This window comes from Ailuropoda melanoleuca, chromosome 13 (assembly GCF_002007445.2).
Source record: "Ailuropoda melanoleuca isolate Jingjing chromosome 13, ASM200744v2, whole genome shotgun sequence".
Taxonomy (NCBI): domain Eukaryota; kingdom Metazoa; phylum Chordata; class Mammalia; order Carnivora; family Ursidae; genus Ailuropoda; species Ailuropoda melanoleuca.
In genome coordinates, this window is record NC_048230.1 from 74,387,030 (window position 1) to 74,410,619 (window position 23,590).

Sequence of the window (23,590 nt, forward strand, 5' to 3'; positions counted from 1 at the left end):
TGACTATATTGGTGAAAACTCAGTGATTAGAATAAATCAAAATTTTATCAATTATATTAGAAGCAATACATATTAATAAATGCTGTCCCATTCAAGGAAGCTATAGGAAGCTATCTTTACAGAAACTTTGGTACATCTTTTGAATACCCTTCTGAGGACTCTACTCAATGCTCTTTCAATTATGTGTTTTTCCAGTCTAACTGGTTGGAGTAGGTACTGTTCCCAGCCCTTAGCATGTATCAGGCACTGTTCTTGATTACTTTTCAGATTTTTTTAACTCTGCCCTTGGTAGTTACCTGACACTTGAATGCACTGATACCCTGTTGAATACTTGGAATGGGTGGAGGGCAGGCGAATCTTGGCAGATCTTTGAAGTTCTCTCTGGGCACTTTCCTTTTTAGTACTCTGGCTGCCCTGCTCTCACCAGACTCTCCACTGCATCTTCTCAATTTACGAAATACACTGGGATTCACCTGGGTACCCCCTCCCCATGCCATGGGCCTGGAAATCTTCTCAAAATAGTAAACAAGTGCAATCATAGGGCTGACCTTGTCTATTTCTCTCAGAGAATCACTATTTTTCATTGTCTGATGTCTACTATCTTGAAAACCATTGCTTCACGTATTTTGTTTTTTGTTTGTTCTTTTGGTTTGGCTAGGCTGAGTTGTTTTGGGAAGGAGAGAAATCTGGTTCCTATTGTCTTACGTAGGTGACTTATTTTTTTTCTTCCTGGAAGCTTTCTGTGATATTCTTTTATCCTTACTGTTCAAAAAAGGCATAGACAGACTTAAGGTTTTTTCCTTCCCATTTATACTTGCTAAGTCATTTAATTTAAAAGTTTTTATTCTTTTTATCACCGAAAATGTTTATTCTTTTTAAAAAATTTCCTCCCTTCTGATATCTCTGCTCTATCTTTCTGCAACTCTTACTTGTTGGATATCAGACTTCTTAGATCAGTTCTCTATGTCTTTTAACTTTTTTCTCATATTTTCTATCTCCTTGATTTTTTAATTTTACATTTTTAGAGAATTTCCTAACTTTACCTCCCAGCCCCTCTATTAATTTTATCAATTATAATTTCCCAGAGCTCTTATTTTCTTTATGTTAATTTATGTTAATTATGATAAATTAACATAAAGAAAAGAAGACCATAACACTTGTTCTATGGTCACCAAATCTTATTTGTCTGGGCATCCTAATGAGAGTTTTGTGCCTTAAGTTTTGCTCTATATCTTAATTACCTTTGGGTCTTACCCAATCCAACTTTTTTTTTTTTTTAATCTTGATCTTTTCCTTTCAAATTACAGGTATTTAATCAAATGTCTGGTGATCTCTGGTTGCCTGTTTTTATTTCCAAATGGAAAGGCTAACTGGAAGCTTTATGCTCTCAGCAGAGCTTGTCAACTACTAGAAAGTCAACTACTAGAGAGCAGACAGGCATGAGGCAGTTACTCAGGATCTCTACTCCCTTATATTCTAAATTCCAAAAGATTGAGTTAATATATTTGGCTCCTTTCTCTGTATTCTGGAACAGCTTTTCAAGTACCAACAGATTTGATTTTTTGAAGGTGCTGAATCTGATTTCTAATTTTAAATGCAAACTTTAATTTTACTAATAATTTTGAGACATAATATTTCCTTATGTCATCTATCTCCCTTTTTAATTTTGTATGCTTTACCATATCTCATTTCTCTCTTTACATACTCCATTCTTAAAAGGTACAAAAGAGACATTTTTCTCATTTCTTATTCTATTTCCTGGAGAAAATCTTTTTAAAAAGCATGCTGATCTATCTGTGCACCTAATATGCTATGGTTCCTTTCTTATATTTTGTTCAATCTTTTCATAAGTCTTATTCCACCTTTAAATATGAAGATCTTATGTTTTGTCCATAAAAAGGTAAATGAATGCTTGCTCTATGGTTACTCTCATTATTCAGAAGTTTGCTATTAGAATCCTCTCCTTGAGGGGCTAGTTCATGTAAATTTACATTACTAGGTGACAGTTCCAGCAGCTGGAGAGTTAAGAAGGAGGAAGCTGGAGGCAGGGAAAGCCCTATCAGAGGCACTTCCCTGTGCTGCTTCCCAGGAAGAGTTCTCTATACCGGTAATTCAGTTTGGCCCAACCTAAATGCCAAGTAAAAGCTTATGTGGGTCTGGCTTCCTTTCTCATGCTGGCACCTAGTACATCTGGGACAAAGCATCCTCTGGGTTAACAACTTTCTTCTGGGTAAAGACATACAATAAAACAGAATTTTTAAAAATTAAATTTTAAGTGTCTGTAGTTGTCCTTCTCTTGGCCTTCAAAAGACTCAAGAGTCTTTCTGGCTCGGGCAGTTATCAGGCCTCTGGTGTGTGACTCAGAGTGGAGTACTGCTCCATACCCTAAAGGCTGGTAAGGAAGGGAACCGAGGTGGGGGAAGAATGAGAGGGAGACAAAAGGAAAGTATTTGAGAGAATGATAATTAGCAGTTACAAAGAAAGGCAGGATCTAGAGAAAGGGATCTTGATGTGTGCAGTTTCCTCCTCACTGCCCACTCCACCCCATAAAACACCATCCTATAGGAAAGATCTACGTTATCTTGTTAAGGTTTTTTGGAAGGGATTTTGTTGGGGCGCCTGGCTAGTTCGGTCAGTAGAGCGTGAGATTCTTGACCTCAGGGTCATGCATTCAAGGCCCATGCTAGGCATGGAGCCTACTTAAAGAAAGGAAGAGCATTTTGTTCCTTTTGGATGTGTCTGCATACTGTAATGTACCTTAAGGCAGGAGTCAGAGGCCTGCCTCATTTGGTTTGTATGAAGCCTGAAGCCTCCTAGTGTACTTTTTTTTTTAAAGTAGTCTCCACACCCAGCACAGAGCCTAGTGTGGAGCCCAATGTGGGTCTTGAACTCAAGACCCTGAGATCAAGACCTGAGCTGAGATCAAGAGTCGAATGCTTAACTGACTGAGCCACCCAGGTCTCCCATGCCCCTGCTCTTCTAAATTAGAGAGCATTAAGGCGCCTGGGTGGCTCAGTTGGTTCAATGTTGTCTGATTCTTGGTTTTGGCTCAGGTTGTGATCTCATGCGTGGTGAGATGGAACCCTGCGTCAGACTCCGCACTGAGCAGGGAGTCTCCTCCCCCCTCCTCCCACTCGTGCTCACTCACTCTCTCTCTCTTAAATAAATAAATAAATAAGAGAGCATTACTTCCTGGAAGGGGCAGCTCCCACAGTCTTGTTGAAGTTCTGCTACTTATAGTCGATGTAAGAATACTATAGTTTTGGAGCAGGAAAAGTGGAGTCCAAGTGGTGTGCTTCTCTTCAACCCTACATCCCATGTACCTTCCACATTACAGGGTTTACCAGGCAAGAATCCATTTATTTCCTAAGGACACTGCTACTTCTTGGAAAGAGGGGTAGAAATTAGCCCTGGACCACGCTTCCTACTCTATGCCTAATGGTATGCTACCATTTTGAGCATGTCAATGCTCACTCCCTGCTTCTGTGCTGGGGGCAGGTCATCTCAGTGGGAGATGCCTATGATGATACTGCTAACCTACCAGGCCATCCTCCTTAATATGCACTCTGGGTGACCCCCTCTCCCAGACTCATTCATTAATTCACTTAAATATTTATGGGTCATCTCCTAGATAGAAGGAATACTGAAATAAAAGATACTGTTCGTAATGCAAAAGATAACCCTTTTATTCCTCTAGTATGCTGTACTTATATAAAATTCTGCACTGTCCTTTTCATTGATCTTGAATATTTCTCAAATTATATGAATTTCTAAGACACAAACAACAATGAAAAGGCTGTTTTTGTTCTCAAGGAGCTTCCAATCCAGAGACAAAGAGTGGGTGGGTACTTGAGTAGGGGTGTGTGAAAAATGTGTAACATAGGACAAAGAAAGCTGTAAGAGGAATCAGCTTAGGGTGCTACAGGAGTAGTCTGGAAGAACAGTGGACTCAGAATGGGGAAAAGAGAGAAAGGAGGACAGACAGAAACTCCTAGAAGAAAGAACACCCGGAGTTTAGTTTAGGGACTAGCTTTGCACAGCATCTATTTTCCATTTCAAGTTTTTTAACTTGCTCCATGCTCTTGAGAGATCACGGCTAGCTTTTCAGAGTGTCATAATGATGCACACTCATATTATGGGGGCCCTTCACAAAGACAGGAAGTGGCAGACAAAAGCCAGGCATACTGCCTTTCATACATACCTCGTACTTCATGGTAAAAAATCCATCCCCTCCAATGCCCTCAAGTGCAAAGGCCTGTACAATTGGCCATTTCTCTACTACAAACATATCAAATATCTGCAAGTGACCTAGAGAAATAAAATAAAACAACCTGTATCAAATACCATCCTGGATGTAACAGTCTAAACCTGATCTGATATGGTTAGACAGGCATCATCTCTCTCAAAGTCACCACGGCCACATTTAGCAAAATAAAAGTGAAACAGATAAAATGGTTAGATATTAAAACTAGAAATACAAAACGAAAGCCAAAGAAAATTCAAACCATAACAAGTTACATAAATTCAGATTTCTCTGCAGTGTATTTTCACATTCTGGTTTCCTAAGTGAGCAAGTAAGTTAGTAAATAAATAGTGGCCTATTACATCTGACTTGCATCACTTAGTGGATATAATTATTAACAGATCCAAACTTGGCTCTTCCCCCTTAAGAAACATAGACAATCAACTTCCTCAAGGGAAAATTACCAAATCAAAAAATTTCCTTTCTTATACCAATGCGCAAAGTTTTTTAAAAATAAGATATAAGCACTGATAAATTTGTTATTTTCCTTTATTTTTACACATAATTTTTGAGCCTCACTGTTGGCATATTTTTAACAGCTGCCTGAATTATTATTTCTTCATTTTTTAATTTTATTATGTTGTGTTAGATGAATTACTATTTCTTATTACCAAGAGGCTCCATAGTTATACCCTCCATACAATTAAGTGGCACAGCTAGATGGCAACTGTGGTAAATCCCTTATCGGTTTTTCTATCGGACTGGATGGCCTGTTGTGTTGTTACAGAAATTTCAGTTATGAGTACCAGCTTGCACAGAAAAATTCCCAAATTTCATTCTGCTTGATTCTCTGCCTTTAGTGAAAATAGATCAATGGGTTTCCCAGCTGAATGCCTCCAATGGAAGGAGCAGTAGAAACTCTAGATTCACGCATCATCCAAGCAAGGTTCTGATATGGCTTGTTGTCAGATACTTACCTTGGGAGCTGTAAGGAATGCCAATTCTACTACAGTCTCGAACCATGTCCACAAAGCTGGCAATTTTAAATTCTTCTGCAGCTTCCTCATCTTCATACTGAAGAGGGAAAAATTGAAAGGAAAACAGACTCTGAGAAGACATCATGCAAAATCCCCTATTTCCTTGGTATCATACCAATCAGAGTTATCTCAAATGACATTTATAGAAGACTGTACCCAACAGGGTGTTTCCAGAGCCAACTTTTTGTGTTTGCTGGTCAGATACCTCAATGCAAGAGATAAAACTTGCCTCGAAAATTCCCCAAAAGCTCACATGGAAAGATGGGTTCTTCCCATGTTGTTCAAGGGTCAACTGTGTATCAGTATTTTTTATGATTCTATTTTATTTTTTTTGTTGCACTGTAAGTCTGTTGAGTTATTTTAGTGATCACTTAGGATTTACAGTAAACACCTTTAACTTAAAAAAAAGAAAAGAAAGAAGGGTTTTTGACCCATATTAAGTCACCGTTTCCATGAAATCCTAAATCTCAAGTCCCAATTTGATTTACAGCCAAACCCTTGAAAAGAACCCAAAAGGAAACAAATACCAAAAAATCCAAACATGGAAATGTTACAAAAGCTTATTAGACTCTCCTGAGGCAGTCCATGGCACTAGGCCCCTAAGAGAATGGGTGCAGGCTGGTGATAAACAAGCAGGACAGGAAGCTAGGGTCACGAGCCTATGACTAGGTCCCAATTTGAAGAGTCCCTTTTGTCTGTCACATATATAATTTATCTATAAGGTAGCGTCATAATGAATTATGAAAAGTTCCACTAAAACAAATAGCTTTTTTTGTGTAACGACATCCTGCAATTTGCCTTTTTTAAGGGGCCTCCTGTTCTAGATCTATACTTTTCTGAAACAGCATCCTTAGAATGTCTCTAAGTGCCTACTTTATCTTCTCCCCTTACCTCGTTTTCAGTCATGCAGTGGAAATGCAGATTTCTCCAATGTGCCACATAGGGTAAGAGATAGCGATAGTTTACAGGATTGCAGTACAGATGGACACTATCTGATTTAATCAGTATAATTACATCTGTAAGGAAAATAAAATTAAATCACAACATTTTCAAAGGCATTTCCTTTACACATTTTCTGCTCACATAATTAATAATACTATTTAAGCTATTTCAGAGACAACGTAACAAAACTCTAAACTGAGAGTTCTTTATATATAACAAGGCAAGGTGCCTCAAAGTGACTGTGTAACACTCACGTGTGGGGAGCAAGGACTTTCTAGTTCCCATGCAATGCTCCCACCACTGTGGCCCTCTGGCTATGACAATGCAGGGACAGAATAAGTAAAAAGAACAGCCTTCGGGATGTTCTGCTTTTGCAAAGTTCAACACCATCAAATCCGTGGTACCAGACTTAGCTGTGTATTTTGCTACAGAGATAAATACCAAGTAGAAACTCTGACGCCTAAAGCCACCGAGGCAAGAAATAACACCGAGTATTGCTAGTGACAGTTCTGCAGATATTAATGTCTAAAGCTCTTTGCTGTTGACTCAAGGCAATCATGGACCTGAGGACATCACTGCTCAGCTCTGGGAAGGGTTACTGTGTAGGGGGGTGAACTCTGTACACAGGAAAGGCTGGGAGGAAGGAAGTAGAGGCAAGTGGACAAGGCATCTATAAATAGATTAGCAGCTCACAGACTTAAGGAATAACCACAAATGTTGGTGGGTCAAATAAATAGAATGATCCCAAGGGTGCAAATAAACCTATGTAAGCTAACAGCCATGAAATGGGGCAGGAATATCTAAGCAGTTTGAAGACTGGGACAGAAAGCAGTCATACTTCCAGAAAAAGAGCAGAGCTCTACTGCATGGCTCCTCAGAAAGCAGAGCCATCTTGGGCATCTCGCTAACAAGATGATGCTAGGGAAGTTGCTGGAGGAGGTGGCTGCAAGTGAGAGGAGCATGGGGGCAGGGAGCATCTGAAACAGCAGGTTTCAGGCAATGGCAACACAGTAACACAGTGTGACAGCCCGTATTCCACAAAAACCTAAGCCTGATGAATACAGACTGCAGCTGACCACACCACTGGGTGGTCTCTTGAAATAAAGCTCCATGATACTGGCCTTTGGTTTTTCAAAAATCACCCTGTGCTCCACACCAGTCAGACCCAGGTGTTCTAGGGAACACAGTATAGAGCAGCCTATTCACTGCTGACTCTCAGTTAAGCACTAGAATCAAGAGGTGGCAAGGGATGGCATAGGGATCACCTCTCATCCTGTTGGTCTTCTTCATACAGACCCTCTAAGAGCCTTGCCCTGAATCACTTGTACATTGCCTGCTGAGGTGTGAGAGTTTGAAGTCACATGGAGAGCCTGAGGGGGGCTTTCTGTGTAGACTGTGCTCTATCTATACTAATGTGTAATACTCCACAAAGAATTGGGATCCAGTAAAAGAAATAATGCAACAACTACTAAGTCAAATTAAGCATTCTCAGAATCTCACAGGACTCTGATGTCATTGCTCTGAACAAAATTAACAGTAAAAGATGGAAGTGTAAGAAAATTGGATGAAAATGTAGACTATTTAAAATTTTTTTTTTCAAAAATAAATCCTTCGTGTTGGCCTCTTTTCCTCTCATATAGAGATCAAAATGTAGATGCATAAATCCAGTGATCTCAGTTTGCCAACTACTTGGATTTTAAAAATGAATTTACTGATTCATTTTTAATTCATTAATGATTTATTAATTCAGTCAAAGAAAATGTTCATTTCATAAGCACCCATTGTGCCAGATGGCAAGATAAAGACAATGATAAGCCAAAAAAACACACCTTTGAGGATTTGAACTATTTCCTTAATTTCAGTACTACAATATCCTTAGCAACTTTGGCTGCAGTGAAATGTGTGGCTGGTATGAGCATATGTCTTTTTATAATTCTAAATGGCTGCCAAGATGAATTTTTTTTTTCTTTCTTTCTTTCTTTTTTTTTTTTAAAGTAGACTCCATGCCATGGAGCCCAATGCAGGGCTCAAACTCACAACCCTGAGATCAAGACCTGAGCTGAGATCAAGAGTCTGACCCTTAACCGACTAAGCCACTCAGGCACCCCAGGATGAATTCTTTCTAAATCAGTAGATATACAGCACAAAGAAGCATTTTTTAAAAAAAGATTTCGTTTATTTACTTGAGAGAGAGAGAGCACAAAAAGGGGGGGGCAAAGGGAGAGGGAGAAGCAGGCTCCCCGCTGAGCAGGGAGCCCGATGCAGGGCTTGATCCCAGGATGCTGGGATCATGACCTGAGCCAAAGGCAGATGCCCTGCACAAAGAAGCATTTTTAAAAATCAAAGTCTGAAACTAAATTTGAAATTGAAAGAAATTTAATGGAAATTATAATTGCAGCCTGCTCCTTCTGCACTTCCTAATAAAAAGAAAATCTTTAAGCAATCTATAAGGATAAACACTGTTAAGGATTCTACCACAGAAGAATTTTCACATACAGTGGACCAGGGTTCCTCAACCTTAGAACTACTGACAGTTTAGACCAGATCATTCTTTGCGGGGGGGGGGGGGGCTGTCCTTGTGCCTGCAGATGTTTAGCAGCCACTCCGCCCAGTTGTGACAATCAAAAATGTCTTCAGATATTGCCAAACGCCCCTCGGAGAAAAAAACTGCCTCCACTTTAAAACCACTGCACTACATCCACTGCAAGGTAACTTCAATATCAATATTCAATATCAGATGTTAGCTTTCCTGCACTCCCCAGCTGCTTCATAAGAGCTGCCTGTCTCTTGTCCAGTTTGATTTGTCTATTCCTCTGTCTCCTGATCCATCTGGCAGACAAGTCATGATGCTAAGTATGTGATATCAGAGACAGCTCCTGGGCATCAGCCCACAACAGCATCAACACAGGGAGAGTGTCTCAGAGCTGAAGAAAGGGGAATGTAAGCAGAAAGCCTCCATTGTAATCATGGGCATCGTCATGAATTAAAGTCACACAGAACAATTCCCAAAGACAGAGCTGGACAAAGAGCCTTTGTTCCTAAGCCAAAGATCCACATGAAGTCTTCCTTGTAGGAGTAGCCTGCAGGCTCATCCTTTACCCACAACTGAATGTGCTTTCACAGGAGGAAGAGCACATAATCTCAACCTCCCAGCATGTAAAGGCAGTAGGCAATTCAGAGGAAAACTAGTACCTTGCCAAGAAGATATAAAGCCAAACTGATATGCACTTTCCCCTCTAAAGCTGATTTACCCAGTAAACATATTCTGAAAACTACCTGTCACTAGTCTTGTATCAACCAGCAGGTTACTAACAGGAGCATACTACTTCATACTACATATACTTACCATCTAGAACTTCTTCAGAAAACCCTGTTTTCTCAAAATCACTTGTATTCTGATTGTACAAACCAAACAGAAGATAATTCGCCAGCTCTCTGCAGCCTTCATTATACCTGCTATCGATTCCTGCAAAGCAAAGAAGGCTCTGATCAGTTGTACTATGGGACACGAATGACTCCCAACAATTTGCCCCTGCTCGGCAAAACCCTGATGGTTAGGTTAAAGGCAGATGCTCACACCAGTTTTGAGCCAGCAAAGAAATTAAGCAACTCTGTGAAAGAAGCATCAAGTACTCTTACTTGGTTTTCAAGATCTATTTCCAAAAAGCAATTTTTGAGTATAGAAAGAAGCAGAAAATATGGCCCATGTCCTGCCATGGCTGGTTAAAGATATTGGAATACTTTTCAGTTGGAATAGGAATAGGGGATAAAAAAATATTCACTTAAGAGAGCTTTATCGAAACATGGGGGATCAAATAAAGGCAGATTAAGGTAGTTTGAAAAGAACTCAAAGAAGTGAAAAACAGGACAAGTGAATGGAACTATAGACACCCATCATTTCACAATAGTTATCAAGCTCAAGGCCCATCACTGTGCTGGATGCTGGAGTGTGTGGTAAATATGCCTGCAAATGGCCCCCATGGAACTTACAGTCGAGCAGGGCTGGGTCAGAGACAAAAGAGAAATTAAACAATACACCTTCACTACTGCCTCTCAATGGCATAGGCATATGTACTGTCTGGTTCCTGATTATCTCTGAATATGTCATGGGCAGGTAGTAGCTGTCTACATGAGGCTGAGGAAGGAGTTGGAGCAGAAAGAGCTCCAAGAATAGAAATATGGCTCGAGTCTGGCAAAGCGGACTGTCAATGGTAGACAAGTGAAAAGTAAAAAGTAATGGTCATTTAGACCAGAGGGGCCCAAGAACTGCCTGTGGCAGAGGACTTCTAATATAAGAGAACTCCTTTCTAAGTTGAGATCAAAGCAGCACAGCCCTGTTCTATTCCATTCAATGCTTCAGTAAAGAGAGGGATGAAAAAGAATCAAAAGCCAGAATGGACTGGCCTATTTAAGGACCAAAGTTTGAAGGGCTATAGAGTTAAAAATAAACAGTAGACTGGGCAGACCTAGTCTCAAGACGTCCACTTCTAAAGGTTCCAGCTGCATAAACTGCTGACATGAAAAAGACTGGCCATGTAAAATTAAAGGCAAAAGAAACTCCATATAGGCACTATGCCTTAGCTGACAAAGTTGTTTCTCATAGGATATTATGGGTTAACAGTTCTGATACTGCTATATATGTATACTGGAATTAAAAAAGTAAACTGATGGTGGATGATGGATGCCAAGTTTCTTACTGGTGAAGTAGAAGTTTACAGATAAGCAAAAGGGGGAAACTAGAATAATCTACGTGGTGACTGGGTAGGCTGGAGACATTAATGTGAATTCATGTTTAGCTTAATATAGATACAGATGGTTACATAACATTTACAGGTAATGTACACGAAAGTATTTTGTAACTCTATCAGCTGCCCCAGGGCCTAGAAGGAATGACATCCCAGTAGTAACAAGAGTATATCCAATGCCCAGATCCTGGTTTCTTCTTTCTTTCTTTTTTAAGGATTTTATTTATTTATGTAACAGAGAGACAGCCAGCGAGACAGGGAACACAGCAGGGGAGTGGGAGAGGAAGCAGCAGGCTCCCAGCGGAGGAGCCCGATGTGGGACTCGATCCCGGAACGCTGGGATCACGCCCTGAGCCGAAGGCAGATGCTTAACGACTGCGCTACCCAGGCGCCCCAGATCCTGGTTTCTAATACCATTCTCCAGTAAAAGGAACCCCATCACTCCTTGGAGAAACGGCTGATTCCAGGACTGGAGCGGAAATATATAAAATAATCTTATAGTGCCAGAAAGTACAGAAGTGCTAAACAAACATAACTTTGATTGCAGGGGCATATGTCAAAGGAAGGGACACAGAAGCCAGCTGAAATAATAGCATAACTACAGTAATGAAAGGGTGCTTTTATTCATAGGTAAATTCATGGCAAAGATAGCCCCCACCCTTCTGAGGGTTGCAGCTGGAAAGAGAATTCAATAAATGTTGCTCAAATATTTGAAACCTTTGGCAGAAATTCCAGGTCCACCACAACTATGGTTTTGTTTTGTTTTTAGGTAAAATATAGCTTTAACAAAAAATAATGTAATTTTTATCATAAATCCGCATTTCCTTCTAAAAGCAGAAAACTTGATTACATTTTCCCAGGTAAGCTCAGTAAAATTATTGTTCAGTTTTTTAAATTTCAAACTTAGGCAATTTTTAAGGTTCTGCCCTTCATTTCCTCTCTAAATACCATTTAAATTTCAAAGACGGCTTGTGCAGGTGTGTGTGTGTGTGTGTGTGTGTATTGAGTGTATATAGTCAAGAGGCATTCTTTGTTCTCTGCTGGCATCAGCCGCTATTTATTTTTTTAATTTTTATTTAAATTCAATTAATTAACATATAGTGTATTATTAGTTTCAGAGGTAGAGTTCAGTGATTCACCAGTCTTATATAATACCCAGTGCTCACTGCATCATGTGCCCTCCTTAATGTCCATCACCCAGTTACACCATCCCCGGTCCCCCCATCCCCAGCAACCCTCAGTTTGTTTCCTATGATTAAGAGTCTCTTATGGTTTGTCTCCTCCTCTGATTTTATCTTGTTTTATTTTTCCCTTCCTTCCACTATGATACTGTTTTGTTTCTTAAATTCCACATATGAGTGAGATCATATGATAATTGTCTTTCTCTGATTGACGTATTTCGCTTAGCATAATACTGTCTAGTTCCATCCATGTTGTTACAAACGGCAAGATTTCATTTTTTTGGATGGCTGAGTAGTATTCCATTGGATATATGTACCACATCTTATTTATCCATTGTCAATGGACATCGGGGCTCTTTCCATAGCTTGGTTATTGCACCACAACTGTGTTTTTATGGAGACCCACCAATGTCTGGGCTGAGTAGTGGAATCAGGATTCAAACCTAAAACCTGCCTAGCTCCAGAGTGCATGTTTTTAACCACTCTGCACGCTGCCTCCCGCAAGCTTAAATGCCAAGTGCTGTTAAGTGAAAACACAAAATCATGCATAGAATGTATGAGGAAAGACAAACAAGAACCTAGTAGTGGTTCGCTTCTGGGAAGGAACTTGGGTGGTTGACGGACCAACCACCAGACTTAACAATTCCTCTTCCCCGACTCAATAATATGGGTATAAATGAAAATGAGATAAATAAGATCAATCTGTTACAGAAAAAATCTCTAAGATACATTGTCAAATGAAAATTTAAAAATTAGGTTAACAACAGTATGAACAAAATGTTCCCATTTGTGTTTGAAAAAGAAAAGATTCAATTGGCAATGCTATCTCTGGGGAGTGGAACTGAGTATCTGAGATGGTTAGGAAGCTCTGTTCATTATCATTTGTGTATTGTCTTAATTTTTAAATTATATGATGCATTTTCATAATAAAAAAAATTAAAGAACAAATAAATGCCCAGTTCTGCCACTCTATGGTCCTGAGCAAGTCTGTTTCATCTCCTAGAGTTTCGGTTTCCCCCTCCGTAAAAAAAGAGACAACACTGCTCCTTTGCAAGGCTGCTGTGAGAAGAATGAGATAACATGTACAAAGTACCTGCCCTGTGGTAGGCCCTCCTTATCCCACTGATAGCTCACCTGACCTCATGAGAACAGCAACAGATTTCAAGGGAAGAAGAGCTGGGAGCAGGAGACTAACTCAAGCTTATCTTACAATGATACCATTATTAATATCTTCCTTGAACAGAAGCCAGGTTGCCCCACTTTGTTAAAAGCACTGACCTAGGATGCAGAGGATCCCATCAGGCTGAGACTTGCTGCTCTGGGTCAATATGCTCTGAACCTGGCGGAGTCGGCTGCAGCTGCAACAAGAACAGAAATCAGCTCCTAAGTGTCAGCACACAAAGGCATAAGGAAGAGGAATGATGCTAGGGATGGAAACTGGCCCTTGCCAGGTTTTGATATCAGAACTATTAACATGAACTGGGAAGTACTCCCTTCTCTTCTACTTTCTGGAAGAGATTATGCAGAATTTATCTGAAGCCTAAATCTGAACTGCTGATTACAAACTGGATAGTCTGTGGCTCTGTGGCCCAATAGAGAATGGAGCCAAAGGCCCTCTCATGGTCAATGCTAGACAGGACTGAGACTCAGCAACTGATCAGAAGGCTCTCCAATGATTTCTCAATTTTGAGGATTATCAAAGAAGAGTTTCCACACTTATTTGCCCTAACTGTGGTCCCCATCAGTTTGCCAAAAACAAAAGTGAAAAACATATAAAAAAAAATATTGGTTTAAGGACCTAAATGAAGCTCTTCTGATTCAACATCACAACTACCCCCAGTTAGAGTGTCAGCAAAGTGTATTTGTTTCCATTTCTGGGCAGGTCTATTCCTGTGGCCTTAGAGGTACGCCCTCCTCCCAAAAAAAGCATAAGGAGAGGCAATCCCAGACATTAATATCACTTCTAAGGATTCCATGCTCTCCATACCAACCCCTCCTCTTTCCCAGCAGTCCCAGGAAAAGGTGCTCAATTTCCTGCTTAAGACTGATCCTTCCACTAGATTTGCCTCCACTATTCATTCCCTAACACTCCTATATTTAATTTTTTCTCTACAGTCAACATATTCCCAACCTTACCACATCATTAACTAAGATCCTCCATAAACCAACTACACTAACTGTTCCATCTATGACAATCAGACTTCATCCCCACTCTTCGCTGAAGCTGCTCCATTATACTGCCCTATACTCACCCAAACAACTGCATTCAGTGAAACACCACTATTTCTCTTCCCTGAATTCTTTTTTTGCCCCCGGATTCTTTCTGATGTTTCCACTCCCCAAAAAATCCATTCCATGACTTAGTTGTCATTATCACTGTCTTCCCTCACAATGTTCACATATACCACCTAACATCAAAACCAAAGACAGTACTCCCAGAAAAGAAAGCTATAGACCAATATCCATCATGAATATATCTCTAAAAACCCTTAATAAAATATTAGTAAATAGAATTCAACAACATATAAGAAGAATTATACACCATGACCAAGAGGGGTTTACCCCAGGGATGCAAGGCTGGTTCATAATTGGTAAATCAATCAATGTAATCCATCAAATTAACAGGCTGAAGAAGAAAAAAAATTACACAGCCATATAATTGATGCAGAAAAATCATTCAACAAAATTCAGCACTTGTTCACAATAAAAACACTCAGAAAATTAGGAATTAAGATTATATTTAATAGTGAAAGACTGAATGCTCTTGCCCTAAAAGGAGGAACAAGAAAAAATGTCTGCTTTCATCACTCCTATTCAACATGATAATAGAAGTTCTAGCTAGTGCAATAAGACAAGGAAATAAAAGACATACATATTGAAAAGGAGGAAATAAAACTATCCTTATTTGCAGATGACATAATGGCCTATGTAAATCTATAAAAAAAAAACCCTAGAACTACTGAGTGAGTTTACAAGCTTGCAAGGTCAATATATAAAAATCAACTCTATTTCTGTATCAAAGCAATGAACACATGGAAACCAAAATTAAAAACACAATGCCATTTAAATATAAATTCAACAAAACACATACAGGATTTACATGCTAAAATCTATAAAACACTGACAAAGGAAAACAAAGAAGGGGCATCTGGGTGACTCAGTCGGTTGAGTGTCAGACTACTGGTTTCAGCTCAGGTCATGATCTCAGGGGTGGTGAGATCGAGCCCCACATCAGGCTCCATGCTCAGTGTGCTGGAAGGTCTCTCCCCTTCCCTCCCCCTGCTCACATGAGCTCTTTCTCTCTCTCTCTCTCTAAATAAAATCTTAAAAAAAAAAAAAAAGGAAATCAAAGAAGATCTGAGTAAATGGAGAGACACTGTCTATGGATTGGAAGACTCAAAATAGTATAGATGTCAATTCTCCCTAAATTGATGTACAGATTTAACAAAATTCCTTAAAAATTCCAGCAAGATTTTCTGTAGATATAGACAAAATTAACCCAAAACTCACATAGAAAAGCAAAGGAACTAGAATACCTAAAAATTTTTGGAAGAAGAAAAAATAGGGAGAGGAATCACTCTGATGTCAAGACTTACTATACAGCTAAAGTAATCAAGACTGAATGGTACTGATAGAGAGATAGACACATAAATCAATGGAACAAAAAAGAACTCCCAGAAATAGACCTCCACAAATACAGCTAATTAATTTTTGATAAAGGTTCAAAAGGAATACAATGGAAGTATAGTCTTTTCAATAAATGGTGTTGGAGCAAATGGGTATCCACAAACAAAAACATGAACCTCAACCTAAATTTTGTATCTTACACAAAATGAACTCAAGATAGATCACAGATTTAAAATTTTAAATGTAAAACTATAAAATCTTTAGTTATTTTTAAAAAGATTTTATTTATTTTTTGACACAGAAAGAGAGAGAGAGCACAAGGAGGAAGACTGGAAGGCAGAGGGACAGGGAAAAGCAGGCTCTCCGCTGAGCAGAGAGCCGGATGCAAGGCTTGATCCCAGGATGCTGGGATCATGACCTGAGAGGAAGACAGATGCTTAACTGACTGAGTCACCCAGGTGCCCGAAACTATAAAATCTTTAAAAGATAACAAAAGAAAATCATCAGAACTTAAGACTTAATGAAATTCTTAGGCTTAATACCGATAGTATAATCCATGAAAGAAAAAAAAAATCAATAAACTGGACTTCATCAAAATTGTAAACTTTTACTTTCTGAAAGACCCCATTGAAAGAATGAGAAAACAAGCTACAGACTGGGAGAACATATTTATTTATTTATTTATTTATTTATTTTTATTATATTATGTTAATCACCATACAGTACATCCCCGGATTCCGATGTAAAGTTCGATGCTTCATTAGTTGCGTATAACACCCAGTGCACCATGCAATATGTGCCCTCCTTACTACCCATCACCAGTCTATCCCATTCCCCCACCTCTGAAGTCTTCAGTTTGTTGGGAGAACATATTTATATCACATATCTGACAAAGTAGAATATATAAAGAATTCTCAAAACAATGGTAAAAAAAATTAAAATCCAATTAGAAAATGGGCAAAAGGGGTAAAGAAACATTTCCTCAAAGAGGATATAGAGATGGCAGGCAGATAAGCACCCGAAAACATGTTCTACATCATTATCCATTAGGGAAATGCAAATTAAAACCACAATGAGATATCACTATACATCTATTAGAAAAGCTAAAATAACAAAGAGTGACAATACCAAAATGCTGGGGAGGATTCAGAGAAACTGGATTGTTCATACATTTCTAAAGGAAATTAAAGAAGACACCAATAATGGAAATACATCCATGTTCACGCACTGGAAGACTTTGTGTTGTTAAACTGTCAATACAGAAAGTGATCTATAGATTCAGCACCATCCCTATCAAAATCCCAACAATGTTTTTTGTAGAAATAGAAAAATCCATCCTAAAATTCATAGGAAATCTCAAGGAACCCAGAATAGTCAAAACCATACTGAAAAAGAAGAACAAAACTGGAGGACACACTTCCCGATTACAACAGTAACTACGAAGCTATGGTAATCAAAACAGTGTGGTACTGGCATAAAGCTAGACATATTGAACAATGGAATGAAATACAGAGCTCAGAAATAAACTCTTTTTATGACTGGCTTATTTTCTTTTTTTTTTTTTTTTTTTAAAGATTTTATTTATTTATTTGACAGAGATAGAGACAGCCAGCGAGAGAGGGAACACAAGCAGGGGCAGTGGGAGAGGAAGAAGCAGGCTCATAGCAGAGGAGCCTGATGTGGGGCTCGATCCCACAACGCCGGGATCACGCCCTGAGCCGAAGGCAGACGCTTAACCGCTGTGCCACCCAGGCGCCCCTGACTGGCTTATTTTCACTCACTATAATATCCTCACAGTCAAATGATTTTTCACAAGGGTACCAAGACCACGCTCTGAGAAAGGACAATTTTTCAAAAAAGATTTTATTTATTTATTTGACAGAGAGCGCGAGAGAACGTGTACAAGCAGGGCGAGGGGCAGGCAGAGGGAGAGGGCGAAGCAGGCTCCCTGATGAGCAGAGAGCCTGAGGTGGGGCTTGCTCCTAGGACCCTGGTATCATGACCTGAGCTGAAGGCAGATGCTTAGCCAACTGAGCCACCCAGGTGCCCCAAAAGGACAATTTTTTCAACAAATGGCTTTGGGAACACTGTGTATCCACATGAGGAAAAATAAATTTGGACCCTTACTTTACACCATATACAAAATTTAACTCAAAACAGAAAAAAAAGACCTAAATGTAAACCTGAAACTGTAACGGTTCATGTTTTTGTTTCTTCTTTTAGAAGAAAACATGGGAAAAGCTTCATGAAACTGGATTTGGCAATGACTTATTGCTATGACACCAGAAGCACAGACAACAAAATAAAAAATACGTAAATTAGACTTTATCAAAATTAAAAACTTACGTTCGCAGGACACAATCAACAAAGTGAAAAGGCAAACCACAGAATGGGAAGAGATATTTGCAAATCATGTATCTGATAAGAGATTAATATCCAGAATATATGAAGCACTCCTACAATTCAACCATACACACAAAGAAAAACCCATTCAAAATAGGCAAAAGACTCGAATACACATTTCTCTAAAGAAGATATATGAATGGCCAATAAGCACATGAAAAGATGTTTAACATCACTAATCATGAGGGAAATGCAAATCAAAACTACAAAGAGATACTAATCCCACACAAATTAGGATAGTTACTATTAAAAAAAGAAAAAACAAGAAAGGATTGGGAGAAATTGGAAACTTTAGGCACTGTTGATGGGAATGTAAAACTGTAGCCGCTGTGGAAAACAGTATAGCAGTTCCTCAAAAAATTAAAAATAGAGGGGCAGGGGAAGAGAAAAATTTAAAAATAGAATTATCTTATAATCCAGAAATTCTACTTCTGGGTATATATCAAAACGATCCCGGGATCACGCCCTGAGCCGAAGGCAGACGCTTAACTGCTGTGCCACCCAGGCGCCCCTGTTTGAACATTTTCTTAATAAACATCTGGGGCTGGAGGTAAGGGTGGAGCAATTTCGGGTTTTAGAAGTGGCAGAACAGAAACTACAAGATGATCAAGATCGAAATAAGAAACCTTCTTTCCCTGGGAAATGGTTGTCTGTCCCTCTCCACTCTCATGTTTACTACAAGATCAATCCTGCAATCATTCTCTGCACTAGAAATATTTCATCGAGTTGGTCCTTTGGCCCATTTCCTAACCCATATGAACAGCAGACAGACCGACTGCCAAGGTTACCAAGAGTCTTTGGTTTTCAAACTAACAACCAGCCAGTGACAAAAAGCATGACTATGTCATGTGACCAGGAAACAGCTCCCCCAACTACTGCTGTGGAAAGCCACAATAATACTGAGAATAGGAGCGGAAAGCGTTTCTTTTCCACAAGTATCTTGGCCAAATAAAGTCGGAAGCACATAAAATACAGAAAGACCTTTTCCCGTCAAATGAGTAAAACTAAATTCTGTTCTTTCCTTTATATATTTTCCTGCTTCCCAAATTTAATTCTTAACCAGAACATAGCCTATTATTTGTCAGTGAACCATTAAACCTGTCACTTATTGAAGTACTTACCTATTAAAAAAAAAAAACCCAGTAAGTACAGAGAAAACCACAATCGCCGGTATTCCCAGCACTCAGAATTAGCCTCTATTGACCTTTTGGCATACTTGCTTTTATCTACCTTAGTGCCGCTAAGTAAAATATTTATTATCCTTTTTTTGATGGAAAAAAAAGGGGAATATTAAAATTGTCACTGCTCCTGACTCCCAGAGGTCACCACTGAGCTTGTTGTATGTCCACCAATCTTTAGTCTTTTTTACCCAAAATCACAAGGCTGAGCCAGGATTAGCAGCATCAAAATGTGAGCCACCAGATACCTTACCTCTGAACTTCTCCTTTCTGCTACACCTCACTGATGTCCTGACAATAAAGTTTGCTACAGACACAGTACTTCTGAATTCTAAACAGTCAGTCATCTCTGTTTTTCCCATTTTATAATAGTTAATTCACTGCTCACTGCTTTTACAAGTTACTGTATACACAGCCAGGTATATTTTCTTGTTCGTATTTCATTATCCTGGTTCCCTGGAAATGAAGGACAAACAAACCTGAAAAGTTTTTTGCCTGTTTTTTTCTCCATAAGTGACTTTATGTTAACTTATTTTCAAAATTAAATAATGAATATATTGTCCTTTTATTCTGTATGCTTTGTGTTTTGATTGTTTTACAAAGTGAATCCTCATACTAATATAACTCACCTTATTACAGAAAACTGTGAACAATTTTGTGTGAATCTCTCAGTAATGTATAGTTCAGGTGAGTTTTGGGGGGGGTGGATTGTTTTTACATAAAATCATAATCATGATACATAACTGCTCTGCAACATGCTTTTTTCACTTAACATTATACCGTAAGACCTTTCCAAGTTAGTACCTAGAACTCAATCGCATTTTTAAAAGTGCCACACTGTATTCTTTTGTTTTTATTTAACCAGCCACTCTGATTGAACATTCAGGATATTTATTATTTTTGCAATAGCAAACAATGCTTCAAAGAATAACTATATCCATATTTGGCACTGCAAAAATGTCTGCAAGGTAGAGACCTAAAAAGTACCACTGCCAGGTTAAGAAGTATCTGCATTTTAAATTTTGATAGATGCTGCCAAATTGTTTTCTTAAAACAGTCACCTACAATATACCAGAGTACCTGTTTCCCTAAAACTTTCTAAACCATGTGTTATCACTCTCCAACTAATTTTCATTATCATACTTTTACATTTCTCCCTAATCACTAGGGAGGCTGTCCAATGTTCATTGATCATCTATACTTCCTTTTCTGTGAATGCATATTCTTGTTCTTTACCCATTTTCTACTTAGTCATGGTGGGGGGTTCTGAATAATTTATATATTCCATATTTTAAAAGTCGTATTTCGGCCTTATGCTGCAAATACTTTCTTTAACATTCTAGACTTTGGTTATGGTATCTTTTTCATGCAGAAGCTGTCAGGTTTTATTTAACTAAGTCTGCGTAACTCTATCTTTAGGCTTAGGAGTTTTAGGTCTTCCTTTTGTGTCTTCCCCACTCAGTATTATAAAAAAATAAAATAAAATGCCAATTATTTAATTTTATTTGTATGTGTGTGTTTTAAACATTTGGCTCTTTGCTCCTCTAAACTTGCCTTTTTATTTTTGTGAAGCAGGAAGACTATACTTTCAGGGATCATTTCTATAGTTTGTTACTTTTGTGAAGCAAGAATATAACTGTATTATTTTATTTTATTTTAATTTTATTTTGAGAGAGAGAAAGCATGAGCTGGGGGGAGGGTGAGAGGGAGAAGCAGACTCATCGCTGAGCAGGGAGCCAAAAGCTGCTTAATTCCAGGACCCTGAGATCATGAAGGCAGATGCTTAACCGACTGAGCCACCCAAGTGCCCCAATATAACTATATTTTTCCTCCAAACTATTAATGATTGTCTCAAGACCACATATTGATCCTTTTCATCCTCTGATGTGAATATGTTAAATTATTATACAAAGTGGGATCTGTATTTTCAATCTTTACTTGATCTATTTATCTATTCTCTCAGAAATGGTATACTTAAAAAATAATCAAAATTATTACTTGAACTTTGTAATAAATGGATTATTTTTATATCTTCTAGGGCGAGTTCTATCATTGTTTCAAAGATCATGGCTTTTATTGAACATTTTTTCTTTTTTTTTTTTTAAAGATTTTATTTATTCATTTGAGAGAGAGAGCGAGAACACATGCGTGGAAGGGAGAGGGAGAGGGAGAAGCAGACTCCCCACCGAGCAGGGAGCCAGATGTGGGCTCAATCTCACGACCCAAGCAAAGGCAGACACTTAACCATCTAAGCCACCAGGTATCCCTGAACATTTTCTTTTTCTTTTTAAGCTTTTATTTATTTGTCAGAGAGAGAGAGAGCATGAGAGAGCACAACAGGGGGAGTGGGAGGCAGAGGGAGGAGCAGGCTCCCTGGCAAGCAAGGAGCCCGATGCAGAACTCGATCCCAGGACCCTGGGACCATGATCGGAGCCAAAGGCAGACGCTTAACCAACTGAGCCACCCAGGGTCCCTGAATATTTTCTTTTTAAAATGAATTATAAAATCAGTTTGTCAAGTTCCAGAAAAATTCCCATTGAGAATTTGTATTGTGATCATACTGAATTTGGACAGCATTGAGTTCCCCACTCAGGAACATGATGTATCTCTCTGTTCATTTCTGTTTTATGTCCTTCTGTCAAGTTTTATATTTTTATTTACGTAAGTTTTACACATTCCTTATTAGATTGATTCCTAGGTATTTTATAGTTTTTGTTCCCATTTTGAATGTCATCTTGAATCCATTACCTTTTTCAAACAATTTGATAAATTCTTATAAGTTCTAATAGTTTTATCTACTATCACAGTTTTCCAAGTAGCAATTCACAGCAGTTTTATCTCTTCAATATTTACAGCTTTTATTCCAACTCAATAATTAATCGCATTTTTATTGAGCACCTACTGTGTGTCAGGCACTGGTTACTCAAGAGCTGGGGTGGAGGGACTTAGCAATTAATAAAAGGGAAAAAACCCTTGGGATGAAAATATTAGCATTTACATTTTGTTTTATTTATTTATTATTTCAGAACTTACATTTTCTTTTTTTTTTTTTTAAAGATTTTATTTATTTATTCGACAGAGATAGAGACAGCCAGCGAGAGAGGGAACACAAGCAGGGGGAGTGGGAGAGGAAGAAGCAGGCTCACAGTGGAAGAGCCTGATGTGGGGCTCGATCCCATAATGCCAGGATCATGCCCTGAGCCGAAGGCAGACGCTTAACCGCTGTGCCACCCAGGCGCCCCTACATTTTCTTTTTTACACGAAGCTCGAACTCACAACCCTGAGATCAAGACCTGAGCTGATTGATATCAATGTCAGACGCTTAACCAACTAAGCCACTCAGAAGCCCCTAGAACTTACATTCTAATTGGGAAATGAGTGAGGGAGAAATAAAAATAAGTAGGAAAAATACAGTTATCATATGGCAGTAAGTGGAGGATTAAGAGTCCTAAGAGGAAGGTGGGTTGCTGTTTTAAAGACAGATATTAAGAAAGGTTTTACTGAGAGGAGATTTGCATAAAGACCTGAAGGAAACTAGAGAAAAAGCTGCACAGTAAGTGCAAAGGTCCAGCAAAGTGAGGAAGATAGTAATACGAGATAAAGAGGGGGGAAAAGGTGGAAACCGGATTAGAGTCTTATCAAAACTCATGATTTGAGATTTTTCTTGGAGTGTTTTGAAAAGAGGGATGACTTATATGAGATGACATATTTTCAAAAGATCACTTTACTGTATTGGAAACAGACCAAACGAGAAGAGTTGAACCTGAGAGACCAATTAAGAGCCTACTGCAAGAAGTAGATGATTATTTCTTTTGCTTATCATCTTTTTTATTAAGTTGGCTCCATGCCCAGCATGGAGCCCAATGCAGGGCTTGAACTCACAACTCTGAATCAAGACCTGAGCTGATAACAAGAGTCAGATGCTTAACCAACTGAGCCACCCAGGTGCCCCTCTTTTGCTTATATTATATTAGCTAAAACCTTATTATGTTACTTGATTTAAATCGAGAATGAAACTAAATTTTAAGTAGATTTGGGGGGTCATCTACTAATCTGTTAATTTCTTTGGTAGATTTTATCTATCTATCTGAGAGAGAGAGAGAGAGAGAGCACAAGAGTGGCAGGCAGAGGGAAAGGGAGAAGCAGGCTCCCCACTGAGCAGGGAGCCCAATGTGGGACTCAATCCCAGGACCCCGGGATCATGAACTGAGCTAAAGGTAGACGTTTAACTGAC

General features: G+C 38.8%; 1 protein-coding gene and 1 pseudogene across 1 annotated transcript in view; one reads left to right on the top strand and one right to left on the bottom strand.

Annotated features, from left to right (window-relative positions):
* The window catches only part of C13H20orf194 (chromosome 13 C20orf194 homolog), a 125,131-nt gene that overhangs the window by 92,512 nt on the left and 9,029 nt on the right, over positions 1 to 23,590 (bottom strand). Inside the window, exons 2-6 of the mRNA XM_034641898.1 lie at positions 13,427 to 13,506; positions 9,569 to 9,688; positions 6,172 to 6,296; positions 5,221 to 5,317; positions 4,202 to 4,308 (exon numbers count right to left, since the gene is read on the bottom strand). Coding sequence (XP_034497789.1) covers positions 4,202 to 4,308; positions 5,221 to 5,317; positions 6,172 to 6,296; positions 9,569 to 9,688; positions 13,427 to 13,506 — 529 coding nt within the window. The remainder of the gene's footprint in view (positions 1 to 4,201; positions 4,309 to 5,220; positions 5,318 to 6,171; positions 6,297 to 9,568; positions 9,689 to 13,426; positions 13,507 to 23,590) is intronic.
* Positions 20,933 to 21,005, top strand: LOC117795864 (annotated as a pseudogene).